Source organism: Fusarium vanettenii, assembly GCF_000151355.1.
Source record: "Fusarium vanettenii 77-13-4 chromosome 11 genomic scaffold NECHAsca_36_chr11_2_0, whole genome shotgun sequence".
Lineage (NCBI taxonomy): Eukaryota > Fungi > Ascomycota > Sordariomycetes > Hypocreales > Nectriaceae > Fusarium > Fusarium vanettenii.
This window is the reverse complement of record NW_003315850.1, coordinates 72,587-94,459: the sequence shown is the minus strand read 5'-3', so window position 1 is coordinate 94,459 and position 21,873 is coordinate 72,587. Positions and strand designations below refer to the sequence as shown.

General features: G+C 51.8%; 9 protein-coding genes across 9 annotated transcripts; 4 read left to right on the top strand and 5 right to left on the bottom strand.

The window, feature by feature from the left end:
- Positions 1 to 21: 21 nt before the first annotated feature.
- On the bottom strand, positions 22 to 1,011 carry NECHADRAFT_97186 (uncharacterized protein; the record flags this gene model as incomplete). The annotated part of the gene is made up of 1 exon (XM_003042259.1): positions 22 to 1,011. The coding sequence occupies one exon, from the start codon at positions 1,009 to 1,011 to the stop codon at positions 22 to 24; it is 990 nt and encodes a 329-aa protein (XP_003042305.1).
- A 474-nt stretch (positions 1,012 to 1,485) lies between these two features.
- NECHADRAFT_86465 (uncharacterized protein) lies at positions 1,486 to 1,935 on the top strand (the record flags this gene model as incomplete). The annotated part of the gene is made up of 2 exons (XM_003042347.1): positions 1,486 to 1,511; positions 1,572 to 1,935. 2 exons carry the CDS (start codon positions 1,486 to 1,488, stop codon positions 1,933 to 1,935), a joined length of 390 nt encoding a protein of 129 aa, XP_003042393.1.
- A 548-nt stretch (positions 1,936 to 2,483) lies between these two features.
- On the top strand, positions 2,484 to 3,083 carry NECHADRAFT_102000 (uncharacterized protein). The gene is made up of 3 exons (XM_003042346.1): positions 2,484 to 2,576; positions 2,638 to 2,730; positions 2,793 to 3,083. The coding sequence occupies exons 1-3, from the start codon at positions 2,540 to 2,542 to the stop codon at positions 2,987 to 2,989; spliced, it is 327 nt and encodes a 108-aa protein (XP_003042392.1). The 5' UTR covers positions 2,484 to 2,539; the 3' UTR covers positions 2,990 to 3,083.
- A 576-nt stretch (positions 3,084 to 3,659) lies between these two features.
- NECHADRAFT_86463 (uncharacterized protein) lies at positions 3,660 to 5,756 on the bottom strand (the record flags this gene model as incomplete). The annotated part of the gene is made up of 1 exon (XM_003042258.1): positions 3,660 to 5,756. The coding sequence occupies one exon, from the start codon at positions 5,754 to 5,756 to the stop codon at positions 3,660 to 3,662; it is 2,097 nt and encodes a 698-aa protein (XP_003042304.1).
- Positions 5,757 to 11,751: 5,995 nt separating this feature from the next.
- On the top strand, positions 11,752 to 13,233 carry NECHADRAFT_105602 (uncharacterized protein; the record flags this gene model as incomplete). Its single annotated transcript, XM_003042345.1, has 3 exons — positions 11,752 to 12,831; positions 12,871 to 12,990; positions 13,021 to 13,233. 3 exons carry the CDS (start codon positions 11,752 to 11,754, stop codon positions 13,093 to 13,095), a joined length of 1,275 nt encoding a protein of 424 aa, XP_003042391.1. The 3' UTR covers positions 13,096 to 13,233.
- Positions 13,234 to 13,281: 48 nt separating this feature from the next.
- On the bottom strand, positions 13,282 to 14,950 carry NECHADRAFT_97183 (uncharacterized protein; the record flags this gene model as incomplete). Its single annotated transcript, XM_003042257.1, has 6 exons — positions 13,282 to 13,538; positions 13,591 to 14,047; positions 14,100 to 14,261; positions 14,314 to 14,736; positions 14,777 to 14,889; positions 14,926 to 14,950. 6 exons carry the CDS (start codon positions 14,948 to 14,950, stop codon positions 13,282 to 13,284), a joined length of 1,437 nt encoding a protein of 478 aa, XP_003042303.1.
- A 423-nt stretch (positions 14,951 to 15,373) lies between these two features.
- NECHADRAFT_97182 (uncharacterized protein) lies at positions 15,374 to 16,746 on the bottom strand (the record flags this gene model as incomplete). Its single annotated transcript, XM_003042256.1, has 2 exons — positions 15,374 to 16,550; positions 16,721 to 16,746. The coding sequence occupies 2 exons, from the start codon at positions 16,744 to 16,746 to the stop codon at positions 15,374 to 15,376; spliced, it is 1,203 nt and encodes a 400-aa protein (XP_003042302.1).
- A 601-nt stretch (positions 16,747 to 17,347) lies between these two features.
- On the bottom strand, positions 17,348 to 18,601 carry NECHADRAFT_86460 (uncharacterized protein; the record flags this gene model as incomplete). The annotated part of the gene is made up of 2 exons (XM_003042255.1): positions 17,348 to 18,439; positions 18,479 to 18,601. The coding sequence occupies 2 exons, from the start codon at positions 18,599 to 18,601 to the stop codon at positions 17,348 to 17,350; spliced, it is 1,215 nt and encodes a 404-aa protein (XP_003042301.1).
- A 1,490-nt stretch (positions 18,602 to 20,091) lies between these two features.
- On the top strand, positions 20,092 to 21,861 carry NECHADRAFT_51879 (uncharacterized protein; the record flags this gene model as incomplete). The annotated part of the gene is made up of 7 exons (XM_003042344.1): positions 20,092 to 20,260; positions 20,315 to 20,359; positions 20,417 to 20,479; positions 20,628 to 20,692; positions 20,870 to 20,917; positions 20,965 to 21,219; positions 21,274 to 21,861. The coding sequence occupies 7 exons, from the start codon at positions 20,092 to 20,094 to the stop codon at positions 21,859 to 21,861; spliced, it is 1,233 nt and encodes a 410-aa protein (XP_003042390.1).
- Between the last annotated feature and the right edge of the window lie 12 nt (positions 21,862 to 21,873).

Below are 21,873 nucleotides of genomic sequence, written 5' to 3'. Positions count from 1 at the left end.
CTATCAGCCAAGCCATGGCACCTACTCCTTATACTTCTTCCCTGCCAATACATCATGGCTGACATGCTCAAACTCAATAACGACCTTATGTCCTCGATTTCTCTGTTGGGCATGAAGCCAGGCCTGTTCTGCCTCCTGGAACGGGAAAGCCTTGACGGCCAATGCCTTGATACGCCCGCTATCAATCATCTCAGATGCCTTCCGTAGCCTCTCCGCGTTGGCAGAGACGATGAAGTGCAGATACCTCACGCCTGGATTCCCGATAGATTCGACAGCTGTTCCCCGTCCAAAAGCCCAGGGCGGCGGCGGATCTCCAACGGTTACAATGACACCGTTCTCCTTGACCGTCTCCCAAGTCTTGGCCAAGATATCCCCGCCGACAGTATCAAAGACAACATCCACATCCGAGATTAGTCTTTCCCAGTTTTTAGTATTGTAGTCCGCCACTTCGCTTGCACCAAGCTTCATAAGAGCTGAATGGTGTTGAGTTGAGGCCAAGGCAATGATGTGGGCTCCAACCACCTGCTTGACAAATTGGACGAGCATTATCCCAACTGCACCGGAAGCCCCAGTAACAAGGACCTTCATATCAGGCTCAAGTTTTCCGTGTTCAGCCATTGCCTCCCAGGCTGTCAGAACCGGGATCGGCAGCGCAGCCGCCTCCGCATGTGAGATCGATGCTGGCTTCGGAGCAACCTCGTCGGGGGAACAAATGACGTATTGGGCTTGACCTTGACCTCGGTCTGCATCCAAGAATGCAAAAACATCCTGGCCAATTCTCAACGGCCCGTTGTAGTCAGGGCCAAATGCAGAAATGACGCCAGAAATGTCATGGCCTGGGATTCGAGTTGGGGTGTTGTAGACTTCAGGCCATAGAACTTCGTCGCCAGTGATTCCAGCAGCGTAGACTTGGACAAGGATATCGTCGTTTTCAGGCTCAGGGGTCTTGACAGAGTGATTGGTGGCAATTTTGGGGCATGATTTGTCGCCCAGGATTTGAACGGCTTTCATTGCAGTGATGATTGATGATGATGACTCTTGGTAGAATGTGGGAGGAATAATGAATGCTGACCCGATACTTCCAATGCTTGAGAAGCATGATTTAAATAGCATGCACTAATAGATTACAAAGTATCTGGTTGTCAGAGATGCCACTGTTTACTGGGTCACCGGTCAGGCGTCTCGGAGCACCCGGGCGGAGCATCGGGAATCCGCTTACACGGGGAATCGGCAATTGAGGTGGGGATTCCGATCAACCTCCTCACATTCCGTCTTGCGGTTCCTGACTATCAAGTCAGCATCCGGATACTCTTTTCCAATAGTTTGAGAAGGAGGAGGGTCAATGGGTTACGTTAGGAATATCCGGCATTAAGGCTCATTGTCAGGAAGAATAAATAGTGAGTACGACTAAGTAGCCATGATAATTGTTGGTCAAACTCTCAATATGCTCATCCAATTGCCTGGATTCTCCTCCAACCTCCCAAAATGGAATCCAAAGCCAAAGAAACTCAGTAGGTTGCAATCAGAAGAGATGTTTATTGTATGTGTATTGACTTCAATGTGCCTCATAGGACTCGGCCGCGAGAGATTGTCCGGGTGCTCTATGACTACGAGCTCAAAAGCGCACCCGGAAAGTCCATCATCGCTCTCGAGCTTGAGTACCCCCCAAATGGCTTTACGCCTCCCCATCGCCATGGTGGGGCTACAGTTATGGCTCTTGTAACTGAGGGACACATCTTGAGTGGCATGAACGGCAATCCCCCCAAGGTGTACGAGGTCGGAGAAAGCTTCATCGAGCAGCCCGGCTGCCACCATACGGTGGGGGAGACTAACAGTCAACACAAGAGGGCCAAGGCGATTGCCGTGTTTTTCGTCGACACTGAAGTCGTGAGGCAGGGATACGAGGGATTGACCATCTTGGATAAGGGATGGTGAAGGGAACTCACCTGGTGGGCTTTATAGTTAGGCCATCATCAAGTACTCTCTTATCTATCAATAAGGTATCGAGGTCAGTAGTATGTATATGAAACTAGTCGTCTCTAGAATAGAGTGTACTGTTTATCCTTAAGCGGTTCAAGGACGACGGTCTTCTTGATGTGACTTTTCCGCCTCGGAGACGGCAAAACGCTCTCAGCTTAGAGACATATCAAGAAAAGAGGCTATTAAAATCAGGATATCATTTATTACGTCTATCAAGTAAAGTTATCAACTGAAAAAACACTCAACGTCAAAACATGCCCAAGATCTCGATCGTTCTGTTAAGGCTCTAGCGTATACTCGCCAAATTAGGGAGCTAATTGCTAGAGTGCTAGCTGTCCAATCATGCCGGCCAACCATCTCCGGAACCAACCGGATGTAATCGAGCTCGGACTTTCTTCAACCCCGAGGTCCGAATCTCGTCATCCACTCATTCGGCCTTGTCATCGATTAGTCACCTTGTTTGACCGCGCCGATCTCCCTTCGCTGGCCCCAAGTTCCCATCACGCAACAATCTTCTGGAAGTCATTGAGTGCAATTGAGTGCCATTAAAGTCTAGACCATGGCCGAACACCCTTCCTTTACCCTTGCTGGTCTTTGTAAGTCTCAATCTGTGCCGCTTCTTGGGTATCTACGGCTAATCTTGACTTCGAACTGCAGTGGCGGCTGGCGGAACCGCCGGCTATCTGCGAACCCGGTCAACACCCTCTCTCGTCGCGGGGCTAGGACTGGGCGTTTCGTACGCCTATGCCGGTATGAAAACTCCCTTGAGAGTTGACAACTGGCTGTCCTGTTTACTCACCACTGTGCTCTAGGCTACCTTCTCAAGACCAACCAGGACTATGGCGCCGAGCTTGCCCTCGGAAACAGCGTCCTTCTTACCGGATCTGCTATCCCCCGGATAATCAAGACGGGAGGTAGGGCACCAATTCCTCTGGCACTTGGTGCTGCTGGCGGACTGGCGACGTACTACTACCAAAAGAAGTATCGCGAATTTACGTATGGCGTTTAGAGGGAGTTATGATAGAGGGAAAGTTTCGGCAAGACAGACTCGCAACTTCTGGTCACCAGTGTTCACTTGGAGTTCAATACCAAAATATACCAATAACCATTCCGCTCAAGAATGAACGTTGCCCTGGCTCACAGTTATCAAGGGTCTCATCAATTTCAATGTCTGCCTATGAGCGAGGTCGAGGAACTGAGATACCACATGAGTAAGTCTTGATAGAGGGCGATCCCTGACTCGAAAGTAAGGCTGTTTGGGGGATGGTTCAGTAAGGGCCAGTGTCGTTTGGCGCTCGCAAATTGCATCAAGAGTATAGTTAGGTCAGCGGCCAGTGCTAGTCGATCCAGCACAAGAGGAGCGGGATCTTTCAACTTGAAGAGTGCATTCTTAGACTTACAGAAACGTCACAAGGTTGGAAAAGATGATTAATTACAAGGGCACAGAGAGCAGGAGGCAAAGAGTTTCCAAAAACACAAAAATGTAAATTAGCAAGTAAATATAGCTCTTAGTAGTGAGTGTAGACTATGTACTGTGAGTCGAAGAAACCATCCCGTTCCCTCTCAGTAACTCAACCAAGACAAGAAGTGAAGGTTGACATTAACATGAAACATGACATTTTAATGAATGTGGGCCGTCAAAATCCCAAATCAGGAGTCGCTCTCGTAAGAGTGATCTCTTAAGAAGGGTTGGCGACGCAGCCCTTGTTCTGGTTCTTCCAGGTGAAGCCAGCATCGCAAGAGCAGACCTTGTTGGCCCACTTCTGGCCACGCTTGAGGCAGACGCAGCGAGCCTGCTTGTTGTCGTACTGGGCGTCGTCACCGCAGTCGGGGACACACTTGGAACCGTTCCACTTCTGCTCATCGGGCTTGGGGCAAGCACAAGCACCGTTGTTGAACTGCATGCCCTTCTTGCGGCAGATGCAGGCACGGGCCTTCTTGTTCCAGTCGGCATCGTTGCCGCAGGACTCGTGGCAGATACCGTCACCCTCCTCGTAAACATCAGTGGACTTGGCGCAAGCGCAGCTGGCGCTAGCGGAGCCGCTGGCAGGAGTGTAGGTGTAGGCCTTGACGTTGCAGATGCAGGCAGACTTGGCGCTGTTCCACTTGGCGTCGGTGGTGCCGCAGTCAGAGACACAGCCGAATCGGGAGAGACCAGTGTAGCCAGCCTTGCAGCCGCAGCCAGTGGCAGCGTCCTTGAACTCAGTGTTGGGCTTGTCGCAGATGCAGCCATCGAAGGTAGGGTTCAGCTTGGCGGAGCCGCAGTCGTAGATGCAGGCAGGTTGCTTGGCGGGCTTGGTGGTGGGCTTGTAGTTGGTATCACACTCGCACTCAACGTTGCCAGTCTTCAGGTGGGCGTGGCTAGGGCACTGGCAGGCGCTTCCGTCGGTCTTCAGAGTAGCAATACCAACGCAGACAGGGACACACTTGTCAGAGTTGGAGCCGGTACCGGGAACGAAGGGAGCAGTGCACTCGCAGTCAACCTGGTTCTCCTTGAGCTGGAAGTGGGGCTGGAGGCATTCGCAGCCAGAGTTGTCGGTCTTGGCAGTAGCAGTGCCGCAGTCAGGGACGCAAGAGCCAGCATCAGCGTTGGTTCCGGGCTTGAAGTGAGTCTTGCACTCGCACTCCTGCTCGTTGGCAGTGAGCTGCATGTTGGCGCCATTGCACTCGCAGCCAGTGAGGCCAGCGTTGGGAGTAGCACCGTTGGAGCAGTCGGGGATACAGGTGTTGGCCTGGCTGCCGCTACCGAGGGAGTACTTGGTGTTGCAGGCACACTCGCGGTCGTTGTTGACAAGGTGGGCGTTGACATCGTCACACTTGCAGCCAGAGTGGTCGGCCAGGGGAGTAGCGCCGTTGGAGCATCGAGGGACACACTTGTCAGCATCGTTGCCAGTGCCAGGAACGTAGTCATCCTCGCACTCGCACTCTCGGCCGTTGGCAGTAAGCTTGAAGTGAGAGGCCTCACACTGGCAGCCAGAGTGGTCACCCAGGGGGGTAGCACCGTTGAAGCACTTGGCGACACACTTGTCAGCGTCGTTGCCGGTACCAGGGATGTAGTCATCCTCGCACTCGCACTCTCGGCCGTTGGCAGTAAGCTTGAAGTGAGAGGCCTCACACTGGCAGCCAGAGTGGTCACCCAGGGGGGTAGCGCCGTTGATACACTTAGGGACACACTTGCCCTCGTCGTTGCCGGTACCAGGGATGTAGTCGGGTTCACACTCGCACTCCTTGCCGTTGGCCTTCAGGACAAAGTGGTCGCCGGTGCACACGCAAGCAGTGGAATCGCCGTTGGGAGTAGCACCGTTGGAGCAGTCGCGGACACAGCCGGTAGCGGGAGAAGTAGCAGGGATGAAGTCGGTATCGCAAGAGCAGGTGGTGCCGCTGACCCAGTTGTTGTGAGGGCCGGGGCAGATGTCGGTACACTTGGAGCCGTCGTCGGTCTGGCTGTCCTGGTCACACTTGCAGTCGCCACCCTTGAACTTGAGGTAGCTCTTGCGGCAAGCGCACTGGTTCTTCCAGTTCACGTAGGCGCTGGAAGGGCAGTCGGCGATACAGAGAAGGCCGGACACCTTGTAGCCAGTGTCGCAGCCGCAGTCGCCGTTGCCGTCCATCTTGAAGACGATGGACTTGCAGTAACACTTGCCGCCAATCTTCAGAGTGTTCTGGCCGCAGGTGACACGAGCCTCTAGAGAGGAGGTGTCGCGCTCGCTGAGGGACGAGGCGGCCACAGACCCGAGGGTCAGGAGCAGGTTGAGAGAGAAAGCCTTGAACAACATGGTGAATGTTCAGGAGGGAGAGTCGTGGGGAGCAAACAAAGAATTGGCAAGGGCGGATGCCTTGAAAGACCAGAGAAGAGCTGCTGGTATTTGTTAACCAATGATTGAACTGAAGCTTGTTGCCTGAAGAGTTGAGATGAGAGAGAAGGAGACGGGCTTCTTATACAAGTTCGAAGCTGTATGCATCGTGGTAGATTCACCACCTAGTTGACGGCCATCTACGCCCCTTTCCCGCCCAAAAGGCGATAATCATGAGGCGGCAATTGCTTCTGGCAATTTAGACCCTGAGTGATGCAACTAGTTCGGCGGGGGTTTCTTCTCTCTATGTCCGAGACTAGACCGTCCTGGAAGCGCCAGCTCATTGTGATCCAGCCCTCTGGCTGCAGAGAGCCCCGCGGTGGCGCCTAGTGACTGTCGCTCGCAACTCAGTGAGCTCGAGAAGGGGTTAGCAGAAGCCTCACCGGCGGGCATGAGCTGGATTTGGAAACCGTTCCCAAATAATCCAGCCTTTTTCGATAGCTTGGCGTTAGCCCCAGCGATAGTGACCCAAGCCTAGAGCCTCCTGGTGGCCCGAAGCGCCGGGACGTTGTGAAGGAGGCTAATAAGGTTGGCAACGTCTAGCTAGCGGAAGCTAGAGAGCAAAAAGAAGCAATAACGTGGAAGGGCGCCACAGACGCCCTTGGTGCTCTACCAATCTCGTAGAGGTTGATCTGATTCGCCAGGGACATGCCGCGTGAATTTCAAGTTTGCTTCTTTCGTGTCATGCGGAAGTCGGCCAGAGTGAAGCTGAAATTTAGGTCTGAAAGAGAGCAAACCATGTCTGCACGCCAGTAAACGCTATTGAAATCTAGGCCTGACCGCAGTTGATTGTTTACTTTGCCAATCTACAGAATCCATGGACACGGTACTATATGGCTTGATTAAGGATGAGACAAAACTTCCATGATCCATGAGGATGGGGAGAGACATCTCAGTCGGATGGGGGCGGCACAGTCCCCTCAGAGGACCCTGATGATGCGTCGATTGGCTCAGAGCAATGACACCAGCCTACATACACCTACATCATGCTGGGGGCGATCCTGAACATCACCGCCAAGGAACTGGCCCTATCTTGGCTTTTGCTTGTCCTCCCCGGTCAAATGCCGGCTTCCCGAATCAAGGGTCTGGTCCAACAGGGTCCGTAGCTCATCCCCATACATCAGCTCGCCACGAACGAGATCTCGACCAACACTTTCCCCATTCGGTGGCCCCGGGGCCACCGATGACTGTCGGCTGCAGGAGCTCGGTCCCAGGGCGAGGCCCAAGCAAGGATGATCATGCCAATAGCTTCATGGAGCACTAGCGTCGACGGGGTATGCATCAATCGAGGAAGACAGACCCAAGCTTCTGGTCGAGAGGGGCTGGGGCTTCGGAGATTCAGGGTCGTGCTCAGCCCTGGATGCTACAAGAGAATCTCACCAGGAGTTGATGGTCGAGATCTCTTGCTTGGCAGAGAGGCCTCGAAACCGGCGATGTTTTGCCCCTATTCACCGCGTCTCCTTTCCCTGTCCCAAGATCCCTCTCATTTTATTTCCTTCACAACAAACGCCCGATGGCCCGACGGCTGCAGATCGTAACACCAAGTCCTTCTCCAACTGGCCAAGCCCTCAGCCCAACAAGTCTGGGCATGCACGGCATTGGCTAAATCGAGGGTGATGCTTGGCTGGCCGGGGTGCTTGTTCCGCCATTTTGGAAAAGGAGGTACAGTCCCCACAAACAACTAACCGCATCAGGGACGAGGCGTCGACACTGTCCAGGCACGTGGCGTCTCTGGTCAGGGCTGAATGATCCCAGCGTTACCATTCCCGCCCGAGAGCCGAGCCTTGGCTGTCATTTCTATGCATATTATGCATGTTGGCCTTATTCATCAATCTATCGAGGCCACACGCGCCACACCACGCCATGTCACTGTATCGTCTCGATAGCTTCGAAATCCGCTGGGGCCTTTGCGATGCCCCTGCTAGCCTCGCCTGCTATCGCTGCCGATTGGTCATCCCGCACTCACGCCGACTGTCTAACCACTTGCCAGCGAATCCAGACTGGCGGCCGCCACGGCCGAGGTCCCTCGCCTTGACGTGAAAGTCGCGAGAACTGCTCTTGTGGCTCGAGTAGCCAAGCAATAGCGTGCTCCGGCCTGTCGCTCTAACCATACGTCTCTGAGCATGAGGGACCGAGGACCCGCTATGAGGAGCCCAAGGCGCTCACGCTTGCTACGTATGTCAGACAATGTGCTGGCGCTGGTTTTGTAGCGGTCCTGGTGGCTCCAATAGCTTCCTGGTAGCTTCTGTCGGTCTGGACATTGATCGACTCATTGTCACCCGACGAGTTCGCCGAAGAGGCCGCTCGTGAGTGATGAGCACAGCTGGAGGGCGGCTACACCTGCAACCACCAAACAATATCCGAAGTGTGGCTTCGCAGACATCAGGGGAGCTTCTCTAGCTGCTAGACGTCTCTGGAGCGGGTCAAACACATGGTTTCGAGGTAACCCGCCACTCCCACTTCTTCTCCTGTTTGACATTGTCTCTGACCGTTGGTGGCCTTATCCTCAGCAGCTCGTGGAGTAGAAAAGAATCAATAGTGGCTTCAGATCAGTACCGGCTTTTGCATAACTCAGGGGCAAGCGGGGTTGTAAGTATGGGAAAGGAACAAAATGCCAATAGTAATGCCCCCTTATTCAGCCTCGGGGACCTAACGGCCAATCCATTTTTCTGGATTCCGCCTTGTGATTGGATGTTATGTTTTCGGCCCCTACCGCAAAGCCACAAAGGATCTTCTCCTCCGCCTTTCGGCAGGGGTAAATTACAGTGTTCCTGTGGCGTCTGGCCTTGACTCTCCGGTCTTACCCGCAAGTAAACGGGGCTAGACTCGCCCACGGAGCCGGCCAGTCATCGACCATTGGTTAGTTAGTTCCAATACTGTTTTCTTCTTTTTGCAGCGTAGAATGAGTGGCGTCTTCTGGCCGGAGCTGACAACCCGCGGATAGCCTCTGCGAGATTATCTCGTAGTCAACAGGAGACGGTCTGTGATCGAAGTTGGCCGATCAGTTTGGGCAGAGGATTGCATCAAGGTTGTTGATTCTCTTGGTTAAGCAGTGTCCGGTTCATCCACCATCTTGCTTTGCCATGTGGCTGATATGTGTGTACGGGTATGTCACTGCGCCAAAGATCGGCGGCTGTACACGATCGCTCTACTGCTAGTGAGGGATGATCGTGACGAAAATCTAGACGATCCTTTTCAGTGTTCTAGAGCCATCTGTCTGTGTGTTGTTGAACGATCCAGAACCATCAACCAGGTTGGGTGAGATCGAAGGGCTTGACCAGCTGAAAGGATGCCGACAATGGATTTTGTAGTGGCGCGGCTGATCATCACCCGGTTCCGTTTCCTCGACACATGATATCGAGTGTCTGCAAGGTGTCTATAGCAATTACGTAGTTACAGTTGGGTTGTTGATCTGAATGAGTGCCGCGATGTTGTTGTATGTGCCATGTACGTCAAGCGTGACTTTGAAATGCGTGCTCATGGATGACACAATGGAGGATCAGAGAGGGCGATCATGGACAAGATGGCTCTGAAGAACCGAGGTGGAATCTTTGGTAAATGCCGCAAAATGTCAGCAGCTCGAGGGCAGCTTTGCTCAACCCTAGAGATCCGTCGCTGTAGGGTAATGTGTGACAACGGGATGAGACGGGTGTATGATGCTTCAATGGGTGGTCAGAGAGTTGTTGTGAAAGATTCTCATTGCTCTCGCAAACAGTTTTGTTTGTTTTTAACATCTCAACTCTCCATCTTCTGGTGTCTATTAGTTGTGTATGACTGTCGTGAATATTTCCGCGGTACGCGAACATTTTGGGTTGGTTACGGCGTGGAATGGAGTAGCTTTGAGTGCACGCGATTCAACACATGACAAGGGCTAAAAGAAAAGGCAACACAATAAGCTAAAACCCGAGAATGTTTCCATTCAAACTTGACTATGATTTAATTCGTTTAGCAAACCTGAAGCTGGAGTGTTCACCTCAAGTTATCTGATCTCAGCTGCCGAGCTTATCGATAGTAACTCTCCCGATGGAGCATACCACGTGATAACACTCTCACTACCAAGAAGCGACGCGGGGAGATTTGGGTGATGCGCAATCAACGAATTATCTCTCTGATCTGGGCTGCCATGTCGCTATCTTGAACGACAATAATATTGACTGGCCTATGATATGGCGATACTGCATATTGTTTTGGCTCTGTTGGTTGGCTAGGCTAGCTAACCAAGCTCGCCATCGCCATGTTACCTTTCGTGACTGGCAGCTAGTGCTAGGTATATGGCGCAATCCATGGTATCCCATCATGTTAAAACCCAGCACTCTTCCCCTTCTCTGCATTGTTTTGTGCTCCTGCCTTTGATCTCTGTTCATCAACGCTGATTCACATGAAGTGAACAAAGGCACCAAACACGCGCTCGACGCGTCAATCTCGCGACCCTCAACACCAAGTCCCAGCCACCCATTTATCGACAAGATGCGATACTCGATAAACGCGTATGCCACACGGACGAGAGGGCTCGAGCCACCGATAAGCCCTATCGGGCACCTGTTACACTGACTTCAGCCGCCAAGAAAGCATCATTTGATCGACAAACGATAGATGCCCAGCCTGCCAGCCTCGTCACGCCCCGCGAAGCAAGACATTGCCACCGCGTCTGTGCGACCACTCGACACCGCCTCCAGCGACGCATATTTCGCCTTGGCAGATCGATCCCGTATGGTAACAGATTGGGTCGAACGCCGGGAACGCACTGCCCTCGCCAGCTTAACCTTTTGCTGAACATCGACACCATCACGCGACGACACATTCAGCCGTGAGCTTGGCCACCCCGCGATCGCTTCAATCGAAGATAATACCTCCTAAGTCTGCATCCCCGACCAAATCGAACCACGTTGCTTGCATACGTATCGCATTGCACTCACGTTTCCGATGCCATATCCCCGGACTTTGACGATCACGCATTCGGAAACGATCGACGGGTACGGAGTATACAGTCGACAGCTCAGGTCGAGTGTCTCGATTCTGCAAATCTTGGACTGGATTGTGAGACATCTCAGGCCATGCGAAAACATGCCCTGGTAGTTGCAGTGTTTGACTACGCCGGTGTCTGTCTCAAGCAATACTGGTTCCTTCACTGGCAATGTCCCGAGAGCCTTCTTCAATTCCGTTGGCATACCCTGTCCCACACAAGGTTCTGACATAAGGCCAAAGCTCTTTCGCCCCGGTGATAGGCATAGCCGGATGAGACAATAAGCTCGCGTACATGCTTCGATGTCTTGCCCAGTTTACGCTCATACGGCCTTGGCCTTGTTCATGCACAAGTCCGAATCTCATGTCTTGTTTGGGAGATGTCTGAGGTGAGCCTGGCATTGTCTATCACCCCTACGGATGATGCCGCTCTGGACTGCCCCCAACCTCTTCTCCAGCTTGGCTCTGGGGGCCGCCCCGGACTTGGCCACAGACAGCTTGGCAGCTAAGCCTCCTCTCTGTAAGCGACCGCCAAGTACCGTAGGAAATACCGCGATGATCGTCCCGTGACGGGATGAGTGGAACATTGAATCCTGAGCCCCAATCTGATGCTCCATATCGGGTCCATGATCGACGCTGATCTCATCAACTCCCCATTTAGCTTGTTCGTGATTCGTCGCCCCCTCGCCAAGGTGCTACTAGCCCCAGAGGCTAACACCGTTATATCGTCATTCCCGTAAAATCCGTAGGACAAACAACATCGCGGCTGTGCGAGTTGAGCTCGCCGCAGCTGCAGCTTTGGCTGACATGCTTCTCGGACTCGGATCACTCGGCTCAGCCATGCTTCACTCGCGTCATTGAGGCATTGTATTGTGGTTGGCCTTGATGAACAAAAACCTGCCATTGCCAGCCTGTTGTTGCTGTTTCTTAGGTCAACTTAAGCGTCTTGTGCGACATGGCTCTTCTCCATCGTGTCCTGGCCCTCGTGAGCCTTTGGTTGGGCGTTGTCTCTGCTGCCCAAGCTTCCCATCTCCACAAGAGATCCTCCTCCGCAGGCCCCCTCCCACCGAGTCAGGATCCATGGTACACTGCACCAGACGGGTTCGAGAATGCTGAGCCTGGCGCTGTCCTGCGTCTTCGACCCGCGCCCGGCAACTTGACCAAGATCACTGGCAACAGCTCGGCCGTGTACAACATTCTTTACCGGACGACTGATAGCCAGTACAAGCCCACGTGGGCCGTCACCACCTTGTTTGTGCCAGAGCTGGGACCCAATAGCACTGCAGCACGCAACTTTGACCAGGCTGCCCTCCTGTCTTACCAGGTGCCATACGATTCTGCCGACGTTGACGCCAGCCCTAGCTACACGCTGTATGATGCCGATACCAGCGTTCCTTTTGGCATAGTCTTGGGACTGGGGCTTTTCATCTCCGTACCAGACTATGAAGGCCCATTGGCATCATTCACTGCCGGTGTCATTTCTGGACACGCAACCATTGACTCGGTCCGTGCTGTGCTCTCTCTCGGCCTGGGCCTGAACACCACCTCGCCTCGTGTCGCTCTCTGGGGTTACTCTGGAGGTGCCCTTGCTAGTGAGTGGGCTTCTGAGTTGGCAGTTCAATATGCTCCGGAACTGTCAGAGACCATCGTCGGCGCTGCCTTAGGAGGCCTGACCCCCAACGTGACCAGCGTTCTCGAGTCCATCACCGGCCAAGACGGCGCTGGATTGGCCCCGAGCGCTATCCTCGGCCTGACGAGTCAATACCCCGAGGTACAGAAATACTTGATCTCCAAGCTGAAGACCGAGGGACCGTACAACAAGACCGGGTTTCTGGCTGCCTTGGATTTTACTTCACCCGAGGCTGGTGTTGCGTATGCTGGTGTTGATATCGGCGACTTCTTCAAAGATGGTCTCGATACATTTAGAGACCCCAAGCTTCAAAGAATCATCAATCGAGATGGAATTATGGGCTACCACGGCGTGCCTCAATGGCCCATCTTCGCCTACAAGGCCATCAATGATGAAATTAGCAAGGTTGCCGACACGGATGCCCTCATAGAGAGATACTGCTAGGTTGGTGCCAACATCTTGTACCAGAGGAACTCGGTTGGCACGCACTCGGAGGAGTTTGCTTATGGTCTCTCTGCCGTTTTCGAGTGGCTAGGAGCTGTTCTGACGGGTACATATGCTGAGGTGTATGAAACCGAGGGCTGTACCATCTAGAACGTCACAAGGAACGATACTTCTAGCCCATTGAAGCGACGCGATGTGCCGAATGGAGTATTTAACTTGTGGTAAAATGCGTTGCCTTTGACGATGACTTGTGTGAGAAAGAAGGAGGGTTACGGAAGTCGTAATACATGTTCATGTTGCGTCCATTATTTAGATCCCGGAAACATAGCTATATAAGATCAGAAAACGCTCAAGTAACTATTGATAAAGACTACTTCCTCATCTTACTGTAACAAGGCCCTTGATCGCTCTCTATAGCGTGTACCGAAAGTTGGTGTTTTGGATATCTGTCAAGTCTTCCTCTTCAACAGCCAGCCCAGTCTCAACTATATCTCTGGGTTCACCAAACTTTTGGTCTCTCCTCTTGTTCTCAAATATGCAAAATGCACCATAAGCGATACCACAGACAGCCACGGCAGCAAACGAGCATACAAGGGCGATGATACCTGTCTGATAACGAGGGGCCTCTGTTTCGAGGAAGAACTGTGGACCAACAATGTTTCCCAGAGCTTCTTATGCGTTAATGAAAGAACTCAAGTTGAGGAGTGGAGGTGTACTAACCATACCAGACTGCTATTGAAGTAGACACGAAACTCTTCTTAGTTGTCCCAGACGTGTTGGAAGTTTGTAGGCTCACGGCTAGAATAAAGGGAGGATTGTAAAATCCCATGAGATAGACACCTGCTAGACTGACATTTCGGTATAGCTCTGCGTCGAGGACGTGTACCATGATGGCGCCTACCATGGCGAGGCATGCTGAAAGGACCCAGAATAGGCATCGAAGATTTGGTACATAAAAAGTGATTGCCGAGAACCCGGCTTGAGCGACCATGGCAACAGCTGCCTGGGGCGTTGCTAGCAAGGCTGTTCGGCTCTGAGAGAAACCGTAGCCAGATATTATGAGAGGATTGAAGTTTGTGATGCTGGCGTTTGTAACTGAATATGCGAAGACACCAAGAGACGATATGATCCATTTGGGGTCGAGCACGGCTTCTTTAATCTGTGACAAGTTGAAGTTCTGCGTGTTCCCAGTCAGAGGTTGAAGTGGATAGAAAGGCCATGATACCGACTTTGCTTCTTTCTACGCCTGTTTGGTTGCCTGCTAGTCGCTGAACTGCAATAGCCTTCTCCTCAGACTTCAAGAACCAGGCATTTGCTGGAGTATCAGGGAGCAAGGCCAGGGTCACGATGCCCATAGCAACAGTCACGACCCCATAAATGATGAATATGTACTGGTTCCAAGTTAGCTTCCAGAGAAATCTGAAAGATGCAAACAAAGATAACCTTCCAAGTTGCCAAAGGGCCCTCAATCTTGCCAATGGCATACGCCAAGATACCACCAAACACACCGGCAAGGGTATTGCACCAGATGGCAGTTCTCAAAGGCTGCTCCTCTCGCCGATACCACATAGAATTGAGAAGCATCATGCACGGCAGCAAACAAGCTTCGAAGGCGCCCAAGAAGAACCGAATGGTGGCCACGCCGGCAAAGTTGTGGCAGACAGCCACGAGGCACAGAGTAGCCCCCCACGCTGTTAGACACCCACCGATGTACTTTCCGATTGGCACTCGTGTGATAAGCCACAGGTTGGGGAACTCGGCGAAGAGGTAGCCGAAGTAGAAGATGCTGCCGAGCCAGCTGTACTCTTGACCGATGAGATGCGTGTCCTCCTTGAGGCCCCAGAGAGCCGCGAATGACAAGGCATTCTACATGTTTTCGTTAGCGATCGAGTATCTGAGAGGATACAATAAGAGTACTTGCCTTGTCCAGGAAACCCAAAGTCATGGCAATCGTCAAGAGCGGCAAGACCACAGCATCAGTCTTTAACAGCACGCGTCGGCATTCGCGCGCCGATGGTACTGGATGTACAGGCTGTACGGGCTGCACAAACTCACTTTCCCGCTTCGTTTGGCCTTCCATAGTTCATCCGAAGCAATGAACCTACTGAGTCGAGCCGTAGGGAAATGAAGAACTGGATATTCTGTCAAATATTGGACAGTGAGGGGAATGCATGTTCCAAGTACGATGGGCAACACATTCTACTCTTGAACCTCAGCATCATATGCTTACCAATGTCAAGCACGCCAAACTCACCAAATCCTGTCAAGCGATAATCTCGAAAGATCAAGTCATTGATCATTATGACAGACACAATTCGCTGAAGAGTGACGTGAAATGGCGTTTTCTCGGCCAAGGCGGAAGTTTAGCGACAGCCTCCCATGTAATGCATTCGACCAAGTCCCAAGAAAGTGGCTTTCTGAACGCTGGCTTCTGTGAAGACGTCATGTTGGTCATTTATGGGGCCTGTAGAAGAGTGTAACGTCAAATTCTCGATAGTGTCAATCAGTTGCTATCCTTTCTATCCAGATGCTCAAGGAGGAACCCATTCTGACCGACGAGATCCTCTTTCTCGATTACATACGTATTTATACCGGAATAATAGGCGTGACCACTAACTTGAACCACGACACCCTTCATGTTCTGTCCCATAACCTCAGTTTCTACCAGACGGACGGTTTTCCCAATAAACCCGTATTCACTGCCGTGCCTGTTGGTCAAGATGGAGTGATATGTCCACGACTCTCCAATCTTGAGCTCTCCCCTGGCATACTTGAGGGCATTCCGTGCAGCTACAACACTTCCCGTAGGTGATCTGTCCAGATGTTGATCACCAAAGAAATACATGCCCGTCTCGGCCCCATTTGTCCCTTCTGCTGGAGACCCTGTGTTCTTGTCCTCGATCATGACCCCGAAAACGCAAGCATCGTTATGATTTGGGGCCACCAATTGTGACTTGACAACCTCTGAGTTGTTCAGTGCTGCCTTCAGCTGGCGTGTTGCGAAATCGAGGCAACTGATGTCGATGTCCTCCCTAAGGGACGGGAACCCTAGTTCGCTTACGTCGACATGACAGCTCACGGCGCTCGCACAAGCAAGTGAAAATGTGATACTCGAGCGGTCTCCAAGTTCTGGCCACCGATAAGGTTCTGGGATATCGACCGAAAGGTCAGTTGCCAGTGGGAAAGCCGGAATAGCGATGAAGCTCACGGGACGAGCCGGATCTGATCGAGTACCATCCTGACTTGTCGGCACGTCGCTCTCCACAAGCCCTCCCGGAGTATGCAAGACTAGTCGCACACTTCTCGTTTCGGCGTTATATACGAGGTCATGCCGCCTTGGGAAATACACTGTGTCTTGAAGATCGACAAGAAACCGACAAATGGCTATTGTGGCATGTCCACACATGTTGCTATATCCTTCGCCATGGAGATAGAGAACTCCCATGTGGGCTTCGCCTGATCTCGTATGTTCAGTTTCTGGTCGAAGCACTGCCCCATACATGCCCGAATGCCCTCGAGGCTCCTGCAACAAGCGTGTACGTATGTGGTCATGATGCAGCTTTGCCCGTGTACGCTGCTCAAGCAACGTGCCTGAGATGTCTGGGTAGCCGCTCAAGATGATTCTTGTCGGCATTCCCACGGTGTGCATGTCCACACAAGAAAGTGGCTCATGATTCGAGCTGTAGAGGAAGGCAGGAAGTGACATTCTGGGCTTCTGAAGAATACCCGCACGATCGACTCGTCCCAGTAGTGTATAAGATGATGATAAAGAAGAAGATTGATGAGCACAACAACTATCGGCCAACTGGACCTTTTGCGTTATTTAGCAGTTCTCAGCTTAGTCACTAACGAGCCCTTGTGGAACTCCTTGCTCATGAGCGCCCGGTCTAGCCAAAGAGCACTGGGGTCAGTTCAGTCAATTACTGCTTGGAACGGCGTGGAATGTTCTATGGCGATGCTTAAGCAACTTTGTAGGGACGGGATTCCGCAGTTGCGACATTTGGAACTGCTCTGACGTGATTTGATTTACCGGGAGGTTCTGGGCTATGCCCTGATAGATGTGAGAACTGAAAGTTTGCGATGCGGGTCTTAGAAACTCATGAATATCAGATATTATTGACTTCGTATGCAGGGAGATTGTGGTATTAGTCTTTGAGGCTCGAAGTCACTTCATTGCAGGATGCTGGTATCACTGACAAGGTTTACCTTGATTATCTAGGTCTATTTCTATGGTACCTCTGGGGAAGGTGGTTGATCCGTTGATTAACTATGATTGCACTGTTATCTCGACATGAGAGAATTGTTACTATGATCGAAGCAACTGTCTTGCCCGATCGTGATAGAGTAGCACAAACTGAAAGTACATGGTGCCAACTTCTTCATAGCAATCGCAACAACACTCCACAAGCCCTTGGAACTCTTGCTCGCCCAGAATTATGCGACAGAAACCCATACAACCTGACTCCATCGCATTCTTTCAGCGCGACATTCGATCCGAGAAACTCGAGGTGCTTCGTCGGTTGTCCTGCTGCTCTAATTGTCCAAATGCGGCGAGTGCAAGCTGCGAAAGATGAGTGATCGAGTCAAACAAACCCCGTGCCTGATGAGACATTGGGTCATTGCCGGTGATCTCGATAGCCGGTCCGAACTGGTTCAGAGTTCTCAGAGCATTGAGACGTGCTTCCAGTCCTAGTGCTCCGACATTGCCAGCACTATTCGCGCTCTGACGTCCCCTGTGCCCACCAGAAAAGTTCATCAAGGGAGACTCCACTCTTCCGAGGGAGATGTCAGGAACTCCGAGAGGTGTCATGATTGATGTACCTTGAGTTGCACGTCGGCCAACCTCCGGTGTGGCCATAGAACTTTCACTTGAGTCGCGAGGGAGGCGGCGGACTCTCCTTCTGGAGTTAGCCTCATGCTCATCTTGTTCTTCGGTGTCATCCCTCTGGTTGAATGTTCGAGGTCGCAGAACGCGCTGCCCGTTGCGTACAACATTGCCATCAACACTGCCGTTGGGATCGCTTCTCGCCTCATTTCTCTCAGGTGTGGTTCCGTTGGCTTGGTGGCGAGAGGAAGTAGGGGTGGAGACACTGGCACTGGATCGCGGATGATGCTGATCCAAGTACTGTATTGCTCTGTCGACGTCGATTTCGAAGACTGCGTAAGGCGTCTGGGTTTGGCGGCCATGGCGGCGAATAGATTGTTCCGTGATAGCAGGGAGAACGAGGTTGGTATCGATGTGCTCGTTGGCAGTAAGCCACGCGTTGAGTTTCTTGACGAGGCGAAGACTCAATGGCACTGTTTGGCCGAGGTAGAGGAAGAGAAGCCACGGTTCTTGAACTCTTGTTCCCAGCCCAAATCGAACAGAGAGTGTGAGGAGGCGGCCCGTAAGCTGGGACTTGGTGGCAGCGCGAGCCCAATCGTCTGAGTGGATGGCATGGAGAATGACCTTGAGAGAGGTCAGGGGGATCTGCTGTCTAATAAAGGTTGGCCAGTCGAGTAGGCTGACATCATCTGAGGCGCGACCATTTGCTTCCTCATCTCTCTGAACTTGAATGGCGACCGCCCACTAGGCGTCACGCAGGCGGTTCCAGGTGTCTCGAATGACTTGCTCGGGGCAGTTGGCGTTGGGTGAAGCTTCGTCCTGCTCGTTCGAGTCGCTAGCGTTTGAGGATCTCAGGCAGTTAAGGAGTTCCAAGATACCCGCATCTTGAAGAATTCGGGACGACATGGTGGGATCTTTAGGCGAAGAAGCGACAGAAAAGCGGATTGAAGGGCAGGTGATTGCAACAAGGGTATCAGGAGCGTCGCTGCGAGGAGGAGGCCCAGTCGTGTAGGATAGAATCTTGGTGTATTGAGCACAACGTCAAGCGAGCCCCAAAGACGGCCCATCTCACCAACTGGATGATGATGAAAAGGGAAGAATCGGAGGTGGAATGAAATGGAAGGAGTTGAGGTGCACGAGATCTGGGGTGCGCGTCACGTGCAATAGATGGAAACTTTAGAGGAAGGAGCCTTCGTCGACTGTGACGGGTTTGACAGGACTTCATGGGTGCGGCAAAGGGGGGGAGATAGAGGGAAATAAAAGGCAGAGTATGTAATCAATTAAAAGTCTTCGCGATACGTCAGAAATTGGGAAAACGCGTTGGGCTACGCTGTGTGTTGAGATGGTCGTCTTGGTGGTGAAGAAAGAAGTCCGACTGAAATTTGCCATTATCGATGCAAGAGCGAGACCGGAAATCAATGAAAAGCATTAAAAATGGTAATGTTATGTTGAGTTGTAGTATTGAAACTGACAAGTTGGGTGACAACGTGATAAGACTCGAGTGTAAGGGGTCACTGTGCATCTCCTCGATCGCAACATGGATCAAGATGCCATTGGAGATATGCTTGAAGACATGCACATAAATTAGGTATATAAGACGTGCGTTTACAGTGGGGCTTGATCAAAAATGACTGTGTGGTCATCGTTTGCCTTGTCTTGGATAACGACCAAGCTCGTCGACCACGATCCATCCTATCTCATGCTGCAGCATCTTGACCATGACTGACATCCATACGAGTGCCTTTGATGGACGGCTCGAGACTAATCCACACCGAGAGACTTACCTCATACACCATTTCAACCTCGCTATTCCTCTGGTGCAACTCCTCCATAGCTCTCCTCACGCTAATTGGCTGTGTCAAGAGCACGACACAGGCCCATCGCATGGCGACATCAAAGCCCTGATAACGCACCAAAAGCCACCCCCAGACCCCGGGTTCAAGTGCCGAAATTACGATATTTGTCAATCCTGATTGGTTACGACTGTGATCTCTCTCTCCGCGGAGACGTCATGGGGATCTCTTGGGAGCACTTCATCGCCATCACATCCACATTCGGATGCTTGCTGTCTGACCTATCCCCCCCCACGCAAATAACTCATCGAGATGCAGATCTTGGTAGAGGTACTATATAGTACGGCTCATAAACATAGAATATCAGGTAGAGGTACTCGGTGGGAGACGAAAATGGAAAGGTCATCAACTTCTGCTGCAACCCTCGAGTCGTTGCAAGATGCTACCTCGAAAACACACGAACAAGGATATCATGATGCAATAAAACTCACTAGACACACAATTGGCTGCTGTCATAATCTTTTTAAAGGGCGATGATGCGCACTTTTTGGCCGGACTATTGCCCAATCTTCACTTTCCAGCTTTTGCCTGGTCTCAACAACAATGGCTTCTGATCTGAAGACAGACTCGCCTCCTGATCTTAGCGATGAGGCTGGCACCATCGACACTGAAACTCCTGTCAATGAAAAGTCACTCCTACGGAAACTGGACGCTAAGTTGCTTCCAGCCGTTGGGGTCCTGTATTTGTTATCGTTCTTAGATCGCAGCAATGGTGAGGCTTGGACTGATTTCCGATGACGACAAGTGTAACTCACCTCGTGAACAGTCGGAAACGCTCGGATCGAGGGAATGGTCGATGACCTCAACATGAGTACGAGAGCCTGTAACCTCGTCGATCAAATCTGATGCTAACTTGTGTGGTAATTAGCTGGAAATCAGTACTTGACAGGTCTCACTCTATACTTTGTGGGATATGTGCTTTTCGAGGTTTGTTACCCTTCAGCCGCCCCATTTCTTTGCTAATTCCTTAAAAAAGATTCCCTGTAATATTATTCTGAAGCGCACTACTCCGAGACTTTGGCTTCCAACCCTTACCATTGCTTGGGGCATTGTAGCTACCTTACTCGGCATTGTCCAAGACCTCAAGGGTTTCCTCATCGCCAGATTCTTTCTTGGTGTTACCGAGAGCGGTCTATTTCCAGGAGTGGTGTTTTACTTCTCCATGTGGTACAAAAGACGAGAGAGACAGTATCGCATCTCACTGTTTTTCTGTGCAGCATCCCTTGCCGGTGCCTTTGGTGGTATCCTCGCATATGTGAGACCTCTTTACCCCATCGTGAAGGCATTCATCCATCTAACAGAATCTTAGGGTATCGGCAAGATGGGTGGTGTCGTTTGGGAGAATGGCTGGCGCTGGATTTTCATTCTGGTAGGAGCAGCGGTACCATATCACTGGACCAAACTGACACTCAACAGGAGGGAATAGCGACCGTTGTGGTGGCCGTGGCAGCATATTGGTTCATCGAGAACTACCCTGATACTTCAAAATTTCTCACCAAGGCTGAACGGACCTTCATCCACGAGCGCTTGGCAGCGGACAGTGATGCTATTCGACAGGAAGAGTTCAGCTGGGGAGCAGTCCGTGAGGCGTTGAGCGATCCCAGTTGCTGGCTCTATGGTTTAGGTTTCCACACAATGAGTCTGCCTCTGTATACTCTATCCTTGTTCCTGGTTAGTCTATGGATGCGTTTATATCTATCCTACCGCTTACATTGTCATGCCTAGCCCACCATCATCAAGGACCTTGGATACAAAGCAGCCGTTGCACAGCTCTTGACTATCCCGCCGTATGCTCTCGCATTTCTCACGACGTTGGGTGTTGCTATCATCTCTGAGAAGCTAGGTCGACGTGCTCTGTTCATCGCTGGGTCATCCCTTGTTGCTGCCATCGGCTACATCATCCTCCTCGCCAACACTAATCCCACAGCTCGACCGGGAGTCTCGTACCTGGGAACCTTCTTTGCTGCCGCCGGTATATATCCTGCAACCGCCCTGGTGCTTTCTTGGCCCGCAATCAACGTGTCGGGACAGACAAAGAGAGCCATCGCGAACGCAATGCAGATCAGCATCGGGAATCTTGGAGCCGTGTTGGGAACACAATTGTACCGAGCCAACGATGGCCCTCGATTCATCGTTGGACACTCCATGGCTTTGGGCTATCTGGTGGCAAACGTTATTGTTGTGACTTTGCTGGGTTGGCGGCTGAAGAAGCAGAATGAAAGCCGTGCCGCGGTGGCGGAGGAGATTAAGCACGTTGGTGAGGTGGAAGACTGGAAGGGTGACTCGGATGTTAGATGGAGATTTGAGTATTGATTTACCAAGAGA

Bases quoted from the DNA above. Each gene is read 5' to 3' on its own strand.
- NECHADRAFT_102000 (XM_003042346.1), top strand. From the start codon at position 2,540: ATGGCCGAACACCCTTCCTTTACCCTTGCTGGTCTTT. The intron at 2,577-2,637 runs GTAAGTCTCAAT...TTCGAACTGCAG, and splicing joins CTTTACCCTTGCTGGTCTTT to TGGCGGCTGGCGGAACCGCC. The intron at 2,731-2,792 runs GTATGAAAACTC...ACTGTGCTCTAG, and splicing joins CGTTTCGTACGCCTATGCCG to GCTACCTTCTCAAGACCAAC.